At 41.8% G+C, this 23,076-nt stretch overlaps 1 protein-coding gene across 1 annotated transcript in view; it reads right to left on the reverse strand.

The window, feature by feature from the left end:
• The window catches only part of LOC138991859 (major allergen I polypeptide chain 2-like), a 39,948-nt gene extending 21,275 nt beyond the window's left edge, over nucleotides 1-18,673 (reverse strand). The window contains exons 1-2 of the mRNA XM_070388759.1: nucleotides 18,610-18,673; nucleotides 17,907-18,088 (exon numbers count right to left, since the gene is read on the reverse strand). Coding sequence (XP_070244860.1) covers nucleotides 17,907-18,088; nucleotides 18,610-18,673 — 246 coding nt within the window. The remainder of the gene's footprint in view (nucleotides 1-17,906; nucleotides 18,089-18,609) is intronic.
• Between the last annotated feature and the right edge of the window lie 4,403 nt (nucleotides 18,674-23,076).

The raw sequence follows: 23,076 nt of genomic DNA on the forward strand, positions 1-23,076 counted from the left end.
TGCAAAAGAAACAAAAGAGACCATAGCAAAAATCAACAAAGCCAAAAGCTGGTTCTTTGAAAGCATAAATAAAATTGACAAACCATTAGCTAGACTCATCAAGAAACAAAGGGAGAAAAATCAAATCAATAAAATTAGAAATGAAAATGGAGAGATCACAACAGACAACACAGAAATACAAAGGATAATAAGAGACTACTATCAACAATTATATGCCAATAAAATGGACAACGTGGAAGAAATGGACAAATTCTTAGAAAAGTACAACTTTCCAAAACTCGACCAGGAAGAAATAGAAAATCTTAACAGACCCATCACAAGCACGGAAATTGAAACTGTAATCAAAAATCTTCCAGCAAACAAAAGCCCAGGTCCAGAAGGCTTCACAGCTGAATTCTACCAAAAATCTAGAGAAGAGCTAACACCTATCCTGCTCAAACTCTTCCAGAAAATTGCAGAGGAAGGTAAACTTCCAAACTCAGTCTATGAGGCCACCATCACCCTAATACCAAAACCTGACAAAGATCCCACAAAAAAAGAAAACTACAGGCCAATATCACTGATGAACATAGATGCAAAAATCCTTAACAAAATTCTAGCAATCAGAATCCAACAACACATTAAAAAGATCATACACCATGACCAAGTGGGCTTTATCCCAGGGATGCAAGGATTCTTCAATATCCATAAATCAGTCAATGTCATACACCACATTAACAAATTGAAAAACAAAAACCATATGATTATCTCAATAGATGCAGAGAAAGCCTTTGACAAAATTCAACATCCATTTATGATAAGAACTCTCCAGAAAGCAGGAATGGAAGGAACATACCTCAACATAATAAAAGCTATATATGACAAACCCACAGCAAACATTATCCTCAATGGTGAAAAATTGAAAGCATTTCCTCTAAAGTCAGGAACAAGACAAGGGTGCCCACTTTCACCATTACTATTCAACATAGTTTTGGAAGTTTTGGCCACAGCAATCAGAGCAGAAAAAGAAATAAAAGGAATCCAAATTGGAAAAGAAGAAGTAAAACTCTCACTGTTTGCAGATGTCATGATCCTTTACATAGAAAACCCTAAAGACTCCACCAGAAAATTACTAGAACTAATCAATGATTATAGTAAAGTTGCAGGATATAAAATCAACACACAGAAATCCCTTGCATTCCTATACACTAATAATGAGAAAACTGAAAGAGAAATTAAGGAAACAATTCCATTCACCATTGCAACGGAAAGAATAAAATACTTAGGAATATATCTACCTAAAGAAACTAAAGACCTATATTCAGAAAACTATAAAACACTGGTGAAAGAAATCAAAGAGGACACTAATAGATGGAGAAATATACCATGTTCATGGATTGGAAGAATCAATATAGTGAAAATGAGTATACTACCCAAAGCAATTTATAGATTCAATGCAATCCCTATCAAGCTACCAACGGTATTCTTCACAGAGCTAGAACAAATAATTTCACAATTTGTATGGAAATACAAAAAACCTCGAATAGCCAAAGCTATCTTGAGAAAGAAGAATGGAACTGGAGGAATCAACCTACCTGACTTCAGGCTCTACTACAAAGCCACAGTTATCAAGACAGTATGGTACTGGCACAAAGACAGAAATATTGATCAATGGAACAAAATAGAAAGCCCAGAGATAAATCCACTCACATATGGACACCTTATCTTTGACAAAGGAGGCAAGAATATACAATGGATTAAAGACAATCTCTTTAACAAGTGGTGCTGGGAAAACTGGTCAACCACTTGTAAAAGAATGAAACTAGAACACTTTCTAACACCTTTCACAAAAATAAACTCAAAATGGATTAAAGATCTAAACGTAAGACCAGAAACTATAAAACTCCTAGAGGAGAACATAGGCAAAACACTCTCTGACATACATCACAGCAGGATCCTCTATGACCCACCTCCCAGAATATTGGAAATAAAAGCAAAAATAAACAAATGGGACCTAATTAAACTTAAAAGCTTCTGCACAACAAAGGAAACTATTAGCAAGGTGAAAAGGCAGCCTTCAGAATGGGAGAAAATAATAGCAAATGAAGCAAAGGACAAACAAGTAATCTCAAAAATATACAAGCAACTCCTACAGCTCAACTCCAGAAAAATAAACGACCCAATCAAAAAATGGGCCAAAGAACTAAATAGACATTTCTCCAAAGAAGACATACAGATGGCTAACAAACACATGAAAAGATGTTCAACATCACTCATTATCAGAGAAATGCAAATCAAAACCACTATGAGGTATCATTTCACACCAGTCAGAATGGCTGTGATCCAAAAGTCTACAAGCAATAAATGCTGGAGAGGGTGTGGAGAAAAGGGAACTCTCTTACACTGTTGGTGGGAATGCAAACTAGTACAGCCACTATGGAGAACAGTGTGGAGATTCCTTAAAAAACTGGAAATAGAACTGCCTTATGATCCAGCAATCCCACTGCTGGGCATACACACTGACGAAACCAGAAGGGAAAGAGACACTTGTACCCCAATGTTCATCGCAGCACTGTTTACAGTAGCCAGGACATGGAAGCAACCTAGATGTCCATCAGCAGATGAATGGATAAGAAAGCTGTGGTACATATACACAATGGAGTATTACTCAGCCATTAAAAAGAATACATTTGAATCAGTTCTAATGAGATGGATGAAACTGGAACCTATTATACAGAGTGAAGTAAGCCAGAAAGAAAAACACCAACACAGTATACTAACGCATATATATGGAATTTAGAAAGATGGTAACAATAACCGTGTGTAGGAGACAGCAAAAGAGACACCGATGTATAGATCAGTCTTATGGACTCTGTTGGAGAGGGAGAGGGTGGGGAGATTTGGGAGAATAGCATTGAAACATGTATAATATCATGTATGAAATGAGTCGCCAGTCCAGGTTCAATGCACGGTACTGGATGCTTGGGGCTGGTGCACTGGGACGACCCAGAAGGAGGGTAGGGGAGGGAGGAGGGAGGAGGGTTCAGGATGGGGAACGCGGGTATACCTGTGGCGGATTCATTTCGATATTTGGCAAAACTAATACAATATTGTAAAGTTTAAAAATAAAATAAAATTTAAAACCTGTTTTAGAAAAAAAAAATAATGAGACCTAATTAAACATAAAATCTTTTGCACATCAAAGGAAACTATAAGCAAGGTGAAATGACAGCCTTCAGAATGGGAGAAAATAATAGCAAATGAAACAATTGACAAAGAATTAGTCTCAAAAATATACAAGCAGCTCCTGCAGCTCAATTCCACAAAAATAAATGACCCAATTAAAGAAAAACAAATGGGCCAAAGAACTAAACAGACATTTCTCCAAAGATGACATACACACGGCTGACAAACACATGAAAAGATGCTCAACATCACTCATTATCAGAGAAATGCAAATCAAAACCACTATCAGGTACCATCTCACGCCAGTCAGAATGGCTGCGACCAAAAGTCTACAAGCAATAAATCTGGAGAGGGTGTGGAGAAAAGGGAACCCTCTTACACTGTTGGTGGGAATGCAAACTAGTACAGCCACTATGGAGAACAGTGTGGAGATTCCTTAAAAAACTGGAAATAGAACTGCCTTATGACCCAGCAATCCCACTGCTGGGCATGCACACCGAGGAAACCAAAACTGAAAGAGACAGGTGTACCCCATTGTTCATTGCAGCACTGTTTATAATAGCCAGGACATGGAAGCAACCTAGATGTCCATCAGCAGATGAATGGATAAGAAAGCTGTGGTACATATACACGATAGAATATTACTCAGCCATTAAAAAGAAAGCATTTGAATCAGTTCTAAAGAGATGGATGAATCCGGAGCCTATTATACAGAGTGAAGTAAGTCAGAAAGAAAAACACCAATACAGTATATTAATGCATATATATGGAATTTAGAAAGATGGTAATGATGACACTGTATGCGAGACAGCAAAAGAGACAGATGTATAGAACAGTCTTTTGGACTCTGTGGGAGAAGGCAAGGTGGGATGATGTGAGAGAATATCATTGAAACATGTATATTAGCATATGCGAAATAGCTCACCAGTCCAGGTTCGATGCATGAGACAGGGCCCTCAGGGCTGGTGCACTGGGATGATCCTGAGGGATTGGATGGGGAGGGAGGTGGGAGAGGGGTTTAGGATGGGGGACACATGTACACCTATGGCTGATTCATGTCCATGTATGGCAAAAAAAAACCATTACAAATTGTAAAATAATTAGCCTCCAATTAAAATAATTAATTTAAAAAAATCAAACTAGAAAAAAAAATGTTAATTTTTTTACCATTGAAATAAAGATCAAATCTGACCCAGCAGTTGTTAAAAAAAAAAAAAGAAGAAGAAGAAGATGTGGTACATATAAACAACAGAAAAGGAACAAACTGTGCCACTTGTGAGAGACTGCCTAGGGACAGTCATAAGGAGTGAAGGAAGGCAGAAAGAGAAAAACAAATATCATATAGTAACACATAAATGTGGAACCAAGAAAGATGGTTTGGTATAGATGATCTTCTTTGCAAATCAGAAACAGAGACACAGACATAGAAAATAAAGATATATATAAGAAGGAGAGGGTAGGATGAAGGAAATTTAGATTCATATATATACACTATTGACAATGTATAAAAATAGATAACTAATGAGAACCTACTATATAGCACAGGGAACTCTACTCAGTGCTCTTTGGTGACCTAAATGGGAAGAAAATCCAAAATAAAATGGGTACCTGATTCACTTTGCTGTACAGCAGAAACATAACACTGTATGCTGCTGCTGCTGCTGCTGCTGCTGCTGCTGCTAAGTCGCTTCAGTCGTGTCCAACTCTGTGCGACCCCATAGATGGCAGCCCACCAGGCTCCCCCGTCCCTGGGATTCTCCAGGCAAGAACACTGGAGTGGGTTGCCATTTCCTTCTCCAATGCATGAAAGTGAAAAGTGAAAGTGAAGTTGCTCAGTCGTGTCCGACTCTTAGCGACCCCATGGACTGCAGCCTACCAGGCTCCTCCGTCCATGGGATTTTCCAGGCAAGAGTACTGGAGTGGGGTGCCATTGCCTTCTCCGTAACACTGTATCCCAACTATAATCCAATAAAGTAAAAAAAAAAAAAGAAGAAGAACACCCTCTCCTGGCACTGCTAAGGAGTTCTCTTGGTGCCCAGGAGGCTGGTTAATATCTCATCCAGGAAACCCCACTTGGCTTTGGCGGTACACCCAATCTAGGTATTGCCAGAGGATTGCCCTTTTACCTTCCAAGGAGCTCTGTAAGAGTCCTTTGCTTTGGCCCATGTCCCTTAGGTCCCTTCAGCCAGAGCCATCCTTAAAACAAGTAGGGCAGAAAGCAACACAAGCAGCAGCGCTGGCCACCCAGTGTACTGAGGCCAGCATCCCCGCTGACCTACTCCACGCCCTCAGCTGGGGGCTCACACACTGCAGCTTCTGCTCCCTGGGAGTCCTCCTGCCAGTCAGCTCTAGGCAGGAGACAGGACTCCCACCAGTAATTTCAGTATCTACATACTGAGAGTCTTTTCACTGTGTCCCATGTTATCTCTTACACACTCTTCCATATTTTATTACACTTTATGTCTCTGTTTTATCAAGTTATTGTTCTTTGAGCTAAATTAAAACTTACTAATTTTATCAACAGCTGTAATTTCTGCTTTTGAATGTATTATTTGAATACTTTAGTCCAAGAAAATCCATTGTGAATGTATTAAATCTCTCTATATAAAGGGATGTGTGTGTGCTCAGTTGTGTCTGACTCTTTGCGACCTTATGGACTTGTAGCCCACCAGGCTCCTCTGTCCATGGGATTCTCCAGGTAGGATAGTGATAGAGAAATAGAAAGATCTCCTCAGACTGACAATCATCCATGTTCTCCCTTCCCTGGTACAGTTTGAGATTTCCACCTTGCACCACATCAATCCGTCCTGCAGGCCTTCCTCTCGTATTTCCTATAGTGTAGGTATGATGGTGATGAATCCTTTAAGCTTCTGCATATGTGAAAAAGTGTTTCTTTTTCCTTTATTTTTAAAAAATAGTTTCATCAGGTGGAGAATTAGAGATTCACAGTATTTTTTTCTTTTAATACTTTCAATACTTGGTAAACTGCATTGTTTTCTAAGAGAAGTACGCTGCTGTTCTCTCTGTTCCTGTTTCTCTGGCTGCTTTGAAGATTTCCATTTTATCACCACACTTAAGAAATCTGATTACAATGAGCTAACTGAATTTTTTTTTTTTCATTTTTCTTATGCTTAAAGTTAACTAAGTAGTATAGATCTATCGGAGAAGGCAATGGCACCCCACTCCAGTACTCTTGCCTAGAAAATCCCATGGACGGAGGAGCCTGGAAGCCTGCAGTCCATGGGGTCGCTGAGGGTCAGACATGACGACTTCACTTTCACTTTTCACTTTCATACATTGGAGAAGGAAATGGCAACCCATTCCAGTGTTCTTGCCTGGAGAATCCCAGGGACGGGGGAGCCCGGTAGGCTGCCGTCTATGGGCTCGCACAGAGTCGGACACGACTGAAGTGACTTAGCATGGATCTATAGGTTTATATTTTTCATCAAATATGGGAAGATTTTGGCCCCTACTCCCTAAGAGATTCCAATTAATCATGTATTACCCCTCCCCCAGGTTGTCTCACAGCTCACTGATCCTCTTATCATTACTCAATTTTTTCTGGTTTTTATTTTGGATAGTTTCTGTCATTGTCTATTTCAAACTTACTAATATTTTCTTCTATGGTGCCTAACCCATTGTTAATTCCATCTAGTGGAGTATATTTTTTAACCTATTCAAGTCTTTTTAAAAATATATCTATGTTTCAAGTTTACATGTCCAAGTGGTCCTCTCATTTCTTAAACATCTGGAATACAATTTTAATAACTTTTAATATTTTGTCTATCAACTGTATCATGTTTGTGTTTTCTGGGTTTGTTTATATTGAGTTCTTCAATTATTTATATTGATTCTATTCTTCAATTCTCCAATTGTTTGTATTGATGTCTTTGTTCCTTGAGTCATTTATATTGATTATTTCTGATCACAGTTCATATTTTTCTGCTGCTTTGCATGCTGCTAGCTAGTTTTTTGATGCCATATATTCTAAAATTTAACATTTAGGTACTAGGTACCTCTGTAATACTATAGATATTCCTGAGCTTTTATCTTTTACTTTGAAATAGGCTGATCCATTTGAAGCTTCTTTTAAGCCTTGTTTAGCTGGTACATAAGAATCCACATGAAAAGGCAAATTTTATACCACTGCTAAGATCCAAGCTGAAACTCCAGTACTTTGGCCACCTCATGCGAAGAGTTGATTCATTAGAAAAGACCCTGATGCTGGGAGGGATTGGGGGCAGGAGGAGAAGGGGACGACAGAGGATGAGATGGCTGGATGGCATCACTGACTCGATGGACGTGAGTCTCAGTGAATTCCGGGAGTTGTGATGGACAGGGAGGCCTGGCGTGCTGCAATTCATGGGGTCCCAAAGAGTTGGACACGACTGAGCGACTGATCTGATCTGAAGATCCCTTCCTTAATCAAATACTTGATTCCCCATGAATAACCTAGATATTCCTCTAAGACTGTTAGAAATACAAACTATTTTCAGACCTGTACAAATTCTCAGTATTGTTTCCTCTGCTCCTTTCAGATTATTCCCTCACTTTGGGCAGTTTTCTCATATACACACAGTGAGCAATATGCAGTGAAGTCTTTAGGACTTCTTGCAGAATCCTGGAATTGTTTTTCTGTGGAACTCTCTCCACTTCAGTATTCTGCTCTGCAAATGTGACCACACTGGCCACCGTGGACTGAAGTTCAATTTCTGAATATCATTCTTTCCTATATTTTGTCCAGTTTTAGTTGTTCCAGGTGGAAGTATAAATCCATTTCCTGCCCAGAACCACTAATATTTTTATTTTGTTTTGTCTGAATGCCTTAGCATATTCCATTGACTACAAATTTGGAAGGGCATTGTTTTATTATAAATTCTCCATTGGAGTAGGCAAAGAACATTGTGGAACCCGAATTAAAAGAGTATGTATGGGGCTAGGTGGAGAGGGGATGGAGAAGAGACAGATAGACTAGATAGATAGATAGGTGAGATACTTTCTCAATGGAGAATATTTCTTTAGTGATTAAAATTTCTTTGCCATATAGATTAGGTCTGAGAGTGTTAGAAAATCAATAAGCCATCCCTCTGGGTCGTCTCAGTGCACCAGCAGGAGGGAGGAGGGTTCAGGATGGGGAACATGTGTATACCTGTGGCGGATTCATGTTGATATATGGCAAAACAATACAATATTGTAAAGTTAAAGAATAAAATAAAATATAGATGCATAAAACTAAAAAAAAATAATAATAAAATTTAAAAAATAGAAAATCAATAAGCCAGAAAGCTTGGTAAACATACAGCATATTAAGAGAGAAATCAGGGAAAGGAGATCAACAATGCAGAGGGCAGGTGGAGTGGTACACGTTATAATTTAAACAGGATGACCAAAGACATCAATGAAATAACATTTGAGTGATGTCCTGAAAAAGGTGTATGTGGTGCATTTTGCCATGCAGTAACATTTTAATTTTTATGCATTCAAAATTATCAATCGGGTTTCATTTCATCTTTAGAAAGGTCTTCTCTACTCTGTTAAAAAAAAGAAAAAAAAAAGCGTTCCATAACATTTTCTAAGAATTTGATGACATTTTCTATCCCAGTCTTTGAAAGTGTAAACCTTTAACTTATCTGAAATTAATTTTGGAGAAAGCTATGGAGACACAGATGCAACAGTTTTATTTCCCCAAATATTCAATTAGTTTATTCAGCACCAAAATTTCATGTATGAAACAATGCAAATTTCCTGCTTTGCAAGTTATCTTTTTCATAAAATCCATGATGACTAGGATCTATCTCTGGTTTTCCTTTAATAGCTCATTTATCTCCCCATGATATGAGTGTGCATGTTTAGGCATCTCCTCAGCTTACTACTAATTACTTAACATTTTTTTCACACGTATGTTTCCTGATTTTTCCAAATATAATACAGTAAATGGAATATAAATAAACCATATGATTGTAATCTTTAATGTTCATTTTAATTTTTATTTATTATTTGACTGAGCTGAGTATTAGTTGGGGCACAGAGGATCTTCGATTTTCGCTGCCACATGCGGGATTCAGTTCCCTGATCAGGGATCCAACCTCGGCCCCTGCATTGGGAGCTCAGGGTCCCAGCCACTGGACCACCAGGGAAGCGTAATCTTTAAGTTCCAAATCTGTAACTTATCAGAATACATTTGAGATTCCTCCAGGTTGTTGCATGTGGCAACAGGTTCTTTTTGAAATACACAGAGAGAGAGAGAGAGAGATACTCATGTGTGTGCTGTGCCTAGTCGCTCAGTCATGTCCGACTCTGTGTGACCCTGTGGACTACTGCCCACCAGGCTCCTCTGTCCACGGGATTCTCCAGGCAAGAATACTGGAGTGGGTTGCCATGCCCTCCTCCAGGGGATCTTCCCAACCCAGGGATCAACTTAGGTCTCCCACACTGCAGGCAGAATCTTTTCTGTCTGAGTTACCAGGTCATAGCAGGTTTATTTGTAACACCTCAAACTTGAAAAGCAACCGCAGTAGCCCTAACTCTGTGGGTAGATAAACAAATTAACATATATCAATTCAGTGAAGTATTACTTATCAATAAAGAAAATAAACTATTGATACATGCAACAATATGGCATTTGCAAGGGGTTTTTTCCTGCTTCTTCCTTTTAATTGCTGAGTAGATTCAATTGTAGGAACGTGGCATGCTTTGTTTATCTATTCACTAGTTGAAGGACACTTGGTAGTTTTCCAGATTTGATAAAGTGAATAAAGTTGCAATAAATAGCAGTGGGCAAGTTTTTATGTGAACATAAATTTTCATTCCTTTCAAGTGTAAACTTAGGAAGGAGATTTTTGGATCATATGATAATGGTTAAGATCCCTTTTATAAGAATAAAATACCTTTCAAAAAATGCTCTTGTTATTTTCATTGTTCAATTCAGTTCAGTTCAGTCACTCAGTCGTGACCAACTCTTTGCCACCCCATGAACCGCAGCACGCCAGGCCTCCCTGTCCATCACCAACTCCCGGAGTCCACCCAAACCCATGTCCATTGAGTCGGTGATGCCATCCAACCATCTCATCCTGTCGTCCCCTTCTCCTGCCTTCAACCTTTCCCAGCATCAGGGTCTTTTCCAGTGAGTCAGCTCTCTGCATCAGGTGGCCAAAGTATTGGAGTTTCAGCTTCAGCATCAGTCCTTCTAATGAACACCCAGGACTGATCTCCTTTAGGATGCACTGGTTGGATCTCCTTTCAGTCTAAGGGACTCTCAAGAGTCTTCTCCAACACCACAGTTCAAAAGCATCAATTCTTCTGCACTCAGCTTTCTTTATAGTCCAACTCTCACATCCATACATGACCACTGGAAAAACCATAGCCTTGACTAGACGGACCTTTGTTGGCAAAGTAATGTCTCTGCTTTTTAACATGCTGTCTAGGTTGGTCATAGTTTTCATTCCAAGGAGTAAGTGTCTTTTAGTTTCATGGCTGCAATCAGCACCTGCAGTGATTTTGGAGCAGAAATAAAGTCAGAAAAATAAAGTCAGCACTGTTTCCACTGTTTCCCCACCTACTTACCATGAAGTGATGGGACTAGATGCCATGATCTTAGTTTTCTGAATGTTGAGCTTTAACCAACTTTTTCATTCTCCTCTTTCACTTTCATCGAGAGGTGCTTTAGTTCTTCTTCACTTTCTGCCATAAGGGTGGTGTCATCTGCATATCTGAGATTATTGATCTTTCTCCCGGCAATCTTGATTCCAGCTTGTGCTTCCTCCAGCCCAGCGTTTCTCATGATGTACTCTGCATATGAGTTAAATAAGCAATATACAGTTAAATAAGACAATATACAGCCTTGACATACTCCTTTTCCTATTTGGAATCAGTATGTTGTTCCATGTCCAGTTCTAACAGTTGCTTCCTGACCTGCATACAGGTTTCTCAAGAGGCAGGTCAGGTGGTCTGGTATTCCCATCTCTTTCAGAATTTTCCACCGTTTATTGTGATCCACACAGTCAAAGGCTTTGGCATAGTCAGAGTGCTTGATGAACTATGGACAGAGGTTCATGACATTGTACAGGAGACAGGAATCAAGACCATCCACAAGAAAAAGAAATGCAAAAAAGCAAAATGATTGTCTGAGGAGGCCTTACAAATAGCTTTGAAAAGAAGGGAAGCAAAAAGGAAAGTATACCCATTTGAATGCCGAGTTCCAAAGAATAGCAAGGAGAGATATGAAAGACTTCCTCAGCAATCAATGCAAAGAAATAGAGGAAAACAATAGAATGGGAAAGACTAGAGATCTCGTCAAGAAAACTTTCACTGAGATTACATTAAACTAACTGCTAATTTTAAGGGGAAATGATATTTTTATTCCATTGAAAATTTCCCTTGAAGAGCCTATTGATTTATTTAAATTTTGTGGGTATTTGTCCCTCAAGAAAACTTTAGAGCTTTTTTAAAAAAAGGATTCATTAATTTAACAAATGTTTTGTGGCGGTCAATTCTGTGCTTTGTAATGTTTTAGTAATGGGCTTGAAGATTTAAATTTGAAACTTATAAAGTGAAGATGAAGCTACATGTTATCACTGAGAAAGTGAGTATATATAAGAAAGAGAAGAGATACAAAGAGAATGATCCTTGCTATAGGATACAACCTTGAGAACCTGAGGATCTTCCAGTAAAGCAGGAGAAAAATAAGAAACTGGGCTGTCATTGGCAACATCATTTTTTAAAAAATCCATTTCTTCATCAAAAATCAAAAACCTGTTATTCTCTTACAATGACCATGTATTAATTCCTCTACTAAAACTAGACTACTGATGGAGACTAATACTTCTGTTGTAGTACCTGGAGAGAACAATCCTCCATATAGTTCCTATTTATCTCGGTTTTTTTTTTTTTTTTTTTTTGGTTGAGCTCAAGAATTTAGTTTTCAGGGTAAACATTAAGATAATCTTCATTAGAATAAAGGTTAATTGAGACATATCTGGGAATATTTGACATTTCTACAGGTCAGTTTATTTCATACAAGAATACGATTTACCATTAATCTGTTCAATTTTTACTGTGCACTTTTCAACAAAATTTTAGACCTCTTTAGTATGACCTGAACAGTTAATACTAACTCTAGCAGAGCATACATAACTTGACACACATACAATCAAGGTGTAGAAAGAGTGAATCAGTGAATTTAAAGGCCTAAATTCAGGTAGCAGGTTAAAGAAAAGCCAGGACACAATGCTCTTACCACTTAGCCCCAAGTCCCAAGTTTAGCTCCCAGTATGTGACCTTTAGTCAGAATTTGGCAATAAGGAGTTCAAGATATGAGCCACAGTCAGCTTCTGGTCTTGTTTTTGCTGACTGTATAGAGCTTCTCCATCTTTGGCTGCAAAGAATATAATCAATCTGATTTCAGTGTTGCCCATCTGGAGATATCCATGTGTAGTCTTCTCTTGTGTGGTTGGAAGAGGGTATTTGCTATGACCAGTGCATTCTCTTGGCCAAACTCTATTAGTCTTTGCCCTGCTTCATTCTGTACTCCAAGGCCAAATTTTCCTGTTACTCCAGGTATTTCTTGACTTCCTACTTTTGCATTCCAGTCCCCTATAATGAAAAGGACATCTTTTTTGGGTGTTAGTTCTAGAAAGTCTTGTAGGTCTTCATAGAACTGTTCAAATTCAGTTTCTTCAGTGTTATTGGTAGGGTCATAGACTTGGATTACCGTGATATTGAATGGTTTGCCTTGGAAACAAACAGAGATCATCCTGTCATTTTTGAGATTGCATCCAAGTACTGCATTTCAGACTCTTTTGTTGACCATGATGGCTACTCCATTTCTTCTGAGGGATTCTTGCCCACAGTAGTAGATATAATGGTCATATGAATTAAATTCACCCATTCCAGTCCATCTTAGTTCGCTGATTCCTAGAATGTCGATGCTCACTCTTGCCATCTCCTGTTTGACCACTTCCAATTTGCCTTGATTCATGGACCTAACATTCCAGGTTCCCATGCAATATTGCTCTTTACAGCATTGAACCTTGCTTCTATCACCAGTACCATCCACAACTGGGTATTGTTTTTGCTTTGGCTCCATCCCTTCATTCGTTCTGGAGTTATTTCTCCACTGATCTCCAGTAGTATACTGGGCACCTACCGACCTGGGGAGTTCATCTTTCAATGTCCTATCTTTTGTCCCTTTCATACTGTTCATGGAATTCTCAAGGCAAGAATACTGAAGTGGTTTGCCATTCCCTTCTCCAGTGTACCACATTCTGTCAGACCTCTCCACCGTGACCCAACCTTCTTATTGTCAAATTCAGACTTAAATTGAAGAAAGTGGGGAAAACCAATAGACCATTCAGGTATGACCTAAATCAAATCCCTTATGACTATACAGTGGAAGTGACAAATAGATTCAAGTGACTAGATCTGATAGAGTGTCTGATGAACTAACTATGGATGGAGGTTCATGACATTGTACAGGAGACAGGACTCAAGATCATCCATAAGAAAAAGAAATGCAAAAAAGCAAAATGGCTGCCTGAGGAGGTCTTACAAATAGCTGTGTAAAGAAGGGAAGTGAAAAGCAAAGGAGAAAAGGAAAGATATACCCATTTGAATGCAGAGTTCCAAAGAATAGCAAGGAGAGATAAGAAAGCCTTCCTCAGCAATCAATGCAAAGAAATAGAAGAAAACAATAGAATGGGAAAGACTAGAGATATCTTCAAAAAAACTAGAGATACCAAGGGACCATTTCATGCAAAGATGGGCTCAGTATATGACAGAAATGGTAAGGACCTAACAGAAGCAGAAGATATTAAGAAGAAGTGGCAAGAATACACAGAAGAACTGTACAAAAAAGAGCTTCACGACCAAGATAATTACGATGGTGTGATCACTCACCTAGAGCCAGACATCCTGGAATGTGAAGTCAAGTGGGCCTTAGAAAGCATCACTACAAACAAAGCTAGTGGAGGTGATGGAATTCCAGTTGAGCTATTTCAAATCCTGAAAGATGATGCTGTGAAAGTGCTGCACTCAATATGCTAGCAAATTTGGAAAACTCAGCAGTTGCCGCAGGACTGGCAAAGGTCAGTTTTCATTCCAATCCCAAAGAAAGGCAATGCCAAAGAATGCTCAAACTACCGCACAATTGCACTCATCTCACATGCTAGTAAAGTAATGCTCAAAATTCTCCAAGCCAGGCTTCAGCATTACATGAACCGTGAACTTCCAGATGTTCAAGCTGGTTTTAGAAAAGGCAGAGGAACCAGAGATCAAATTGCCAACATCCACTTGATCATCAAAAAAGCAAGAGTTCCAGAAAAACATCTATTTCTGCTTTCTTGACTATGCCAAAGCCTTTGACTGTGTGGATCACAATAAACAGTGGAAAATTCTGAAAGAGATGGGAATACCAGACCACCTGACCTGCCTCTTGAGAAACCTATATGCAGGTCAGGAAGCAACTGTTAGAACTGGGCATGGAACAATAGACTGGCTCCAAATAGGAAAAGGAGTATGTCAAGACTGTATATTGTCACCCTGCTTGTTTAACTTATCTGCAGAGTACATCATGAAAAACACTGGGCTGGAAGAAGCACAAGCTGGAATCAAGATTGCCGGGAGAAATACCAGTAACCTCAGATATGCAGATGACATCACACTTATGGCAGAAAGTGAGGAAGAACTAAAGCGCCTCTTCATGAAAGTGAAAGAGGAGAGTGAAGAAGTTAGCTTAAAGCTCAACATTCAGAAAACTAAGATCATGGCATCTGGTCCCAACACTGCATAGCAAGTAGGTGGGAAAACAGTGGCTGACTTTATTTCTGGGGGCTCCAAAATCACTGCAGATGGTGATTGCAGCCATGAAACTAAAAGACACTTACTCCTCAGAAGGAAAGTTATGACCAATCTAGATAGCATATTCAAAAGCAGAGACATTACTTTGCCAACAAAGGTCTGTCTAGTCAAGGCTATGATTTTTCCATTGGTCATGTATGGATGTGAGAGTTGGACTATAAAGAAAGCTGAGCGTAGAAGAATTGATGCTTTTGAACTGTGGTGTTGGAGAAGACTCTTGAGAGTCCCTTGGACTGCAAGGAGATCCAACCAGTGCATCCTAAAGGAGATCAGTCCTGGGTGTTCATTGGAAAGACTGATGTTGAAGCTGAAACTCCAATACTTTGGCCACCTGATGTGAAGAACTGACTTATTTGAAAAGACCCTGACGCTGGGAAAGATTGAGGGCAGGAGGAGAAGGGGACGACAGAGGATGAGATGATTGGATGGCATCACCAACTCAATGAATATGGGTTTGGGTGGACTCCGGGAGTTGGTGATGGACATGGAGACCTGATGTGCTGCGGTTCATGGGGTTGCAAAGAGTCGGTCATGACCGAGCGACTGAACTGAACTGAACTGAACTGATGTGACTTTATGCCTGCCTGGCCACAAGGTTGAGACATTTTACCAGTTTTGCCACTCCTTTTGTGGGCCATTCTGACAGTAGTCTGACAATACCCTAGACCCTGGGAAACAGGGATAAAACCTAGTCCTATCCTTCCAAGTCTTCTATGGTAAGGTGAAATATGCATTTCATAATTTCTGAAGTAGGCTGGAGGGTTCAGGACACTTGCCCGTGTGGCAATTCTGCAATTTTCACTTCACAGCATGAGGTGTTTCCATAGAAACAACATTCCCACTGGGGTAGCTTCTTCTATCCACTCCCTTCCTCCTGGTCTAAGACTTAATGGGGGTACTGGTCCCTGTGGAAGAACCCAAAGACAGCAGAGGTACTTAGTGTTCCTAAGAAAAGGTCTGGCTCCTCAAGCCACCCACCTAAGAAGCAGAAAATGGTGAATGCCACTAGGACAAAGAGGGGACCTCTGATAAGCCTGCTAAGGTCATCTCCTGAGTCTCCTGTCAATAACCCGAGGGACATTTAAAGGACTGGAGGCTCTGCCACTGTGCTAAAGGACAGACTGGGAGATAAGCTATCTGTGGCCACAAAAAACAATTTCATCCTTTCAAGATAATGAAGTCGGGGTTACATATCTGCTATTTTGCTTAATCTTCACACATAATCCCTGTTTAGCAGATAACAAAATGACGAGAAATTTACAACAAACTTGCCCATGCTCCTACAGCTTGCCAGTGACAGGGCCTAGGTTTACACTTTTGCTATTTGACCCCAGTCCCCATGCTCTCAATGACAACATGGGCCACTTCTCCCCACCATCATCCAAGACCTCCTGCCTCACATTCTCCCCTCAGCACACAGACACTGGTAACACTGAGCAAAGCTGCAGTTATTTTATTAGAGTCAACCTGATAAAGGCCATATCAGCGGGGAAAGGTGTCTAGATTCCAACTTCAGTTGAGAAGGAAAAAGGGCAGGAAGATCCAGTGCAGATGAGGCATCACTTGCAAAGACTATGTCAACAAAGAGAGCATACTGAGTATGGCTCAGAAAATGGAATTCACCACCGAGGACACTGAACGTTTGATGCAATCCGTACTCAAGTTGATGGAAGCCTGGAAGGGAGTAGGAGGAGAGGGACAGGATCTGAGCACACAGCCAGGCTATCCTGTCTCCCCAGGATCATGTCACCCTTCACCCTCAGGGATTCAGCCCCATCCCCAGTAAGAACCTCTGTCCACAGACCCACCATTGAAGGGGGCTGCCATCAGGCACCAGGGGGAAGGTGGCTCCCTAAGAGCCCAGGCACAGGTGTCAGGATGGAGACAGAGTCACCAGCCACACCAGGGAGAGGAGGAGATGACAAGGGTTAGCAGGGCACAGCCAGGGTTGGTCCTGATGGAGGAGCAAAGTGCTGGTATCTAGGTTTGGGTCACATATTCTCCACCTGATCCTCTTCTGTCAGATGTGCTGGGTGGACGAAATATACATGCAGGTATTGTAAACAACCCCATGTGCCCTGTGACCTCCTATTAGTGCATGAAACTTTGGTTCTTGAAAATCTCTCATTTTGAACAATTAACAATTTGAGAAAAATAAGCTGAGAGACTATTCACAATCTCCAATACTGTGTGACAAGAACAAGAAAGAAGAGCTAGGCCATTAGGAGATACATCGCTAGCCCAAGTGAGCAGCCGCAGGTACCTAGAAGCCTCCTCAGGAGTCTCAGGCACCAAAACACCACAGTGGAAAATCTGGCTTGTAGACACAGAGACCATGTCAGTGGAAATGGGGGTCTGAGCCAGAGCAATGGCCAATTGAGTGGGCACAAGATGAAGTGAATTGGCGATAAGTCATAAACCTTACAAACCCAGAGAATCTCATCCTGGAAAGAGACTCTTAAGGCAGGGGCTCCTTTTCAATATTCCTTAAATAGAGCTGACATGACTCCTACACATGTGTATATTAAATGGTTGGTTTCCTGCCAAAGATTAAAATTCTAGTCCTCCAATGCTAGCATCTCTCACACTAGAAAAAAAAAATCACACAAGTCAACACACTTGGCATATTACATTGATATCAGTCCCCTACTCGGTGTGAGTTAATTGGCATGATATGAACAGGTTTGGTAGCGGGATGCTGGATGTGCAGGTGGATTGTGCTTGCATATTATAGGTGATGCACACTGGAGCAAAGGTTTTATTGTGCTTCTTTGTTCATAGGTCTTCTCTGTCTCATATCCCATGACAGCATGATCTATTACCATGTGGCACATTACACTATGCCGCCTGTGAATTCTCAGGGCGGGGGTTAAGGAGGGGTAAATTACCATGAGTAGCAGATCCAAAACCTTGTCATCAAATCCCGCCTCATCGTAGCAATCCTGGATTTTTCCTAGAGCTGCTTTTTCCTCATCGGTAGCAGCAACAAAATCAAGTGTTGTATTCAACAAGGTTTTGCTTCCAAGGATCAGTGTGCCAAACACTCCATAAAAAACAGGGCAGGCTTCCGCTGAAGGCACAACAGAAAACACCTCATCAACAGGATCACCACGTCAGAAGGTTCCTGTTTTCCCACCACTTGACAGGAACTCACACATCCAAAACTTCCAAACTCACTTCCCCCAGAGACTTGCCCTCTCCCTGGACTGCTTACATCCCAGACAGAAAAACTTCTCTATGAGGCACTCCCAGCAGAGGGAGCAGCAAGAGGGGCTGGGTCTGGAGACCCCTCTACCCTTGACCACTGCCCTCAAGATCATCAGCCTGCTTCTCTTTTTCCATTAAGCAACACTAACCTGAAGGAACTATCCCCAAGGGTGTGCATGGCTAATGACCCTTCCTGCTCCACACCATCCCCTCTACAAAGAATGAAAGCCTAAGGCAGTCTGTGCAGGACTCCTGGGCACTGATCAAACAGCTGCCCTCTGAATCTGACCCTAGAAGCAGCTCGGACAGGACTGGGGAAGATGCAGTGAAACGGCATCGGGCAAGGATTAGAAGGGCCCCTCGGTCCCTCCTTCCTACCCTCACTTGTCTGGAAGATCAGCTCTCTGGTCACCATCAAGGCCAGCACAAGCAGTGCTCCCTTCATCATGGCGGCGGCTGGAGTGTGCTGCTCAGGACAGGGTATCTATTGCTTTATACACCACTAGCTCCCCAAGCCCAGCCCACATCCCTCCCAGGAGGACCACAGACCTGTGGCCAGACACCTGGCACAGGTGGCTCCCTGGGGCCTCGGGGTGTTTACAGTGGGAAGCATTTCCTGCTCTGAGAGCAGAGCTCATGGAGAAAATGTGGAAGTACCTTTGCCAAAGATCAAGTTGAGTTGACATTTCCAAGCGATTCCATTTGGAGCCAAGTGCTCTGTTGTCCCAGCCCCAACCATCATTCGTTTTCCTAGCAACCTTCCCCCAACCTATCCTGGCCCTGAGGTCAGCACTCTCCCAAACTAGCAGATAGAATCACAGGAGGGCCAAGGACAGATCTACACTACTCTCAGGAAGAAAAAAGGTCATTGAGAATCCTTCCTTTTCCCCCCAGGTTTAAGTTCTGGAGATAAGAGTGTGGAGCTGGGCCTTACTGAAGCCCAAATATCTAAACAGCTGAGGACTGGTGGACAGCAGCCTTGGGCTCCAAATCATTCCAACCTGAGAACTCGCAGGACTTGAGGCCATGTGAGTTTCATCAGGCACTGGTAATTCTGTAGTTTTGGATCACACCACCAGCTTTCCTCAGGCCGTTAAGGGAACAAGCTCCTGAGCAGCCTTGCCCCTTCTCCTGGCTTTCCTTCCTCCTCCACAGTGAGCCCGGTCTCGGGATGTGCTTGCATTGTGCAGTCTATCCAGGAACATCAGGGAGAAGCTGTGGGGTTTGGGGCTCTGCTCCTGGGGCATAGACTCTGAGGTCTACAGCCCTAAAGGACACTGGGGACGGGAGTTCTAAGGCCTAGAGAGCTGAGTCCACCAGAGGTGGCACTCTGTGTGTGAAACCTCTCTCAAAAGTCAAACTCAACCTTTCAGGCTAGGAAAGCAGTTTGTTGGCTCAAACGAGATGAGATGGTCCTTAAAAACTCTTGAAGGAAGTCTGAGAAAGCTCCCAACAGCCAAACTGGAAACAGTTTGAGAAACAAAATAAATAACAGAGTATTAGATGATAACTCAAAGCATAAATTAATACCTCTGAGTCCATACTGACATATGAATGATCAAATAAACAGAGACTCTCCTGGTGGTCCAGTGGTTAAGAACCCACCATTCAAGGGAGTGGACACTGGTTCAAGCCCTGGTCAGGGAACTAAGAATCCACATGCCCTGGGACAACTAAAACCTTCACACACCAACTAGAGAGAACATGCTCAGCAAACAGAAGGTCCTTGTGCCAAAACGTAGAACCAACACAGCAAGACAAAGACCCAGCACCCCTAAACTAACCTGAAGTGATGTGGGAGAGGAGACAACCATTCCTTACAGAAACATCCCAAATAACAGACAGAAATCATCCGCTCCAGGAGGGTTAACTGACAGCCCTTCCCCGCCCAAGTGTGGGCTAGACAGAGTAGCTTATTTTCAAAGAGAAGAGGTGGGGAGGGGGAAAACAGTGCAGAAACCTGGCAAACGCAACGTAATCAACTAATCAAGGCTGATATCCCCAGTGGGAAGACACACAGCTGTCATGTGTACCCCGAGTGAGGAAACAGGAAGGGCAATTCACCTGTGTGGTGTCTTCCTCAAAACCCAAAGTCTGAACCACACTCGACATTATGAGTACAGCAGCCAAAGTAAGCTTTTGGCAGTCCTTAAGCATCCCTGATCAATCCTCCTCAAGACTGTGAAGGCCACGACAGACCAGGAGAGAATGAGTAATCCACAGAGCAGAAGACACTGGAGACACATGACAATGAATGCAGCATGTGTAGGTTATGGACTGGATGCTGGGACCCAAAGAGACATTAATGGACAACCTGGTAAACTACAAATAGCAGGTGAGGTTTAGTTAGTAGTAATGCTCCAGTGTTGTTTCTCACTGTGAGAAATACTTGCAACTTTTAAAATTTTATTTTAAAAACAACATGCATTAGAAAAAAGCTATATGTGCTGCATTCCTCCATTGACCTTGCCCAGCTCTTCACCATGATGTCACCAAAAGTCCCCATGATCCAGAGATGTCTCAGAGGAACCTGTAGCACCCTCAGAAGGGCACTGGGCTTGATCCATTGCAGCCACCTCTGTTACTCACCACCCCAGGCCCTGACTCCTCTCCTCACAGAGCTGCAGAGGGCACTGGGGGCAGTGTCTTCAGAAGGATAGGAGGCATGGGATGCATGGGCAGGGGTCCCACCACATGGAAGTCCTGTCGCCAAAGACAAAGAGCCAGCATGTGCAGCCTGGGCCTTGGGGTGTTCACCTTCTTGCCCAGGAACCTCTGAGACACATCTGCAGCCCCCTGAGCCCCTTGTGGGGTAACCTTCAGAGGGGTGGCCCCCAGGCAAAGGAGACATGGCAAGGATGGGCTCCACTAGGCCAACTGTCACTGCAGCTCACTACTTAGTGCCTCTTTGCCAAGAGCAGTTACTGGATGTGAATCCTATATGCCATACGGTTCCGACTGCTGTCACACACCTTGCAACCCAACTTCAGATCAGGTTTTCAGCAAACCAGACTCCACCACAGGTGGCTCAGAGAAATGTCAGCCAGGTGCCTCAAGTGAGAAAATACCTGATTCTGATTTACCAAGTGTTTTAAACCTTTACCTTATTTATTTAATCCCAGGCAATGTTCATAAGCACATCTATAGTAAATAGAACTAAAAATATTATTGTTTATTGACTCCAGAGAAATGGAATATTTCTTCTATTATTCTAACAAACATTGTGCAACATCCACCGAATGCTGGGCCCTCTCCTAGTCCTGGAGATGCAGCAGCACACAGCATAGCTCTCGCTCTCCTGCAGCTCTTCATCACCTAAGAGGGAGGGAAAGACAGTGACCCCAAGGGAAAAGGCACTGTGGGTGAAGATGAAGCAGGGGAAGAAGACAGAGGGCTGTCAGGGGAAGATGGAGGCAGGACACTTTGATAGGCAGGCTCAATAGTGTGGGGAAATTTGTGCCCTATGATACTTGAAGACACCTGAAGATGAGGAAATGAATCTTGCAGCCACTAGAGGAAGAGCCTTCCAGGCCAGGAAGGCGCCATGTTCAGAGTCCCTGCTGCAGGAGCACACTTAGGTCAAGAAGCAGACAGGAGGCACTGAGGGAGGAGAGAAAGCAGGGATAAGTTCACAGAGGCAGCAACAGTGAAGGGCTGGTTGTGCAACTGGCCCAGAGATTGGGCCTAGAAGGGGCCTCACTTTTCCTCAAGTGGGAGCTCTGGAGAGGAGATAGTGGGAACAGCACACTCAAGAGTACAAAGAGGCTTCTAAAATGGATTGACCTAGAGACTGCCATAAGTAAGTGAAGTAAGTCAGACAGAGAAGCAGAAACATCCTATGACATCTTTTTATATGTGGAATCTAAAAAGACACAATATATAAATGAACTAATTTAGAAAACAGGAACTGACTCACAGATTTAGAGAATGACCTATGGTTGACCAGGGCAAGGATGGGGAGAAGAGATAGAAAGTTCAGGATGAACAGGTCCACACTGCTGTATTTACAATGGACAACCAACAAGGAACAACTGTATAGCACAGGGAAATCTGCTAAATGTTTTGTAAGTGCCTAGATGAGAGGGGAGTTTGTGAAAGAATGGATACATGTGTATATATAGCTGAGGCCCTTTGTTGTCCAGCAGAAACTATCATAAAATTGTTAATGGGCTAGACTCTATAGAAAAGGAAAAGTCAAAGAAAAAAAAAAAGAAGCTGCAGAAAATATTCTGTGTAGAATGAGGTCCTATCAAAGTTACCAGGTGGCAGGCATAGGTCAAGAGAAAACTAGAAACTTTTTTTTTAAACTTTACAATATTGTATTAGTTTTGCCAAATATCAAAATGAATCCACCACAGGTATACATGTGTTCCCCATCCTGAACCCTCCTCCCTCCCCATCCCATCCCTCTGGGTCGTCCCAGTGCACCAGCCCCAAGCATCCAGTATCGTGCATCAAACCTGGACTGGCAACTCGTTTCATACATGATATTATACATGTTTCAATGCCATTCTCCCAAATCTTCCCACCCTCTCCCTCTCCAACAGAGTCCATAAGACTGTTCTATACATCAGTGTCTCTTTTGCTGTCTCATACACAGGGTTATTGTTACCATCTTTCTAAATTCCATATATATGCATAGTATACTGTATTGGTGTTTTTCTTTCTGGCTTACTTCACTCTGTATAACAGGCTCCAGTTTGATCCACCTCATTAGAACTGATTCAAATGTATTCTTTTTAATGGCTGAGTAATACTCCATTGTGTATATGTACCACAGCTCTCTTATCCATTCATCTGCTGATGGACATCTAGGTTGCTTCCATGTCCTGGCTATTATAAACAGTGCTT

Source organism: Bos mutus, chromosome 18, assembly GCF_027580195.1.
Source record: "Bos mutus isolate GX-2022 chromosome 18, NWIPB_WYAK_1.1, whole genome shotgun sequence".
NCBI lineage: Eukaryota > Metazoa > Chordata > Mammalia > Artiodactyla > Bovidae > Bos > Bos mutus.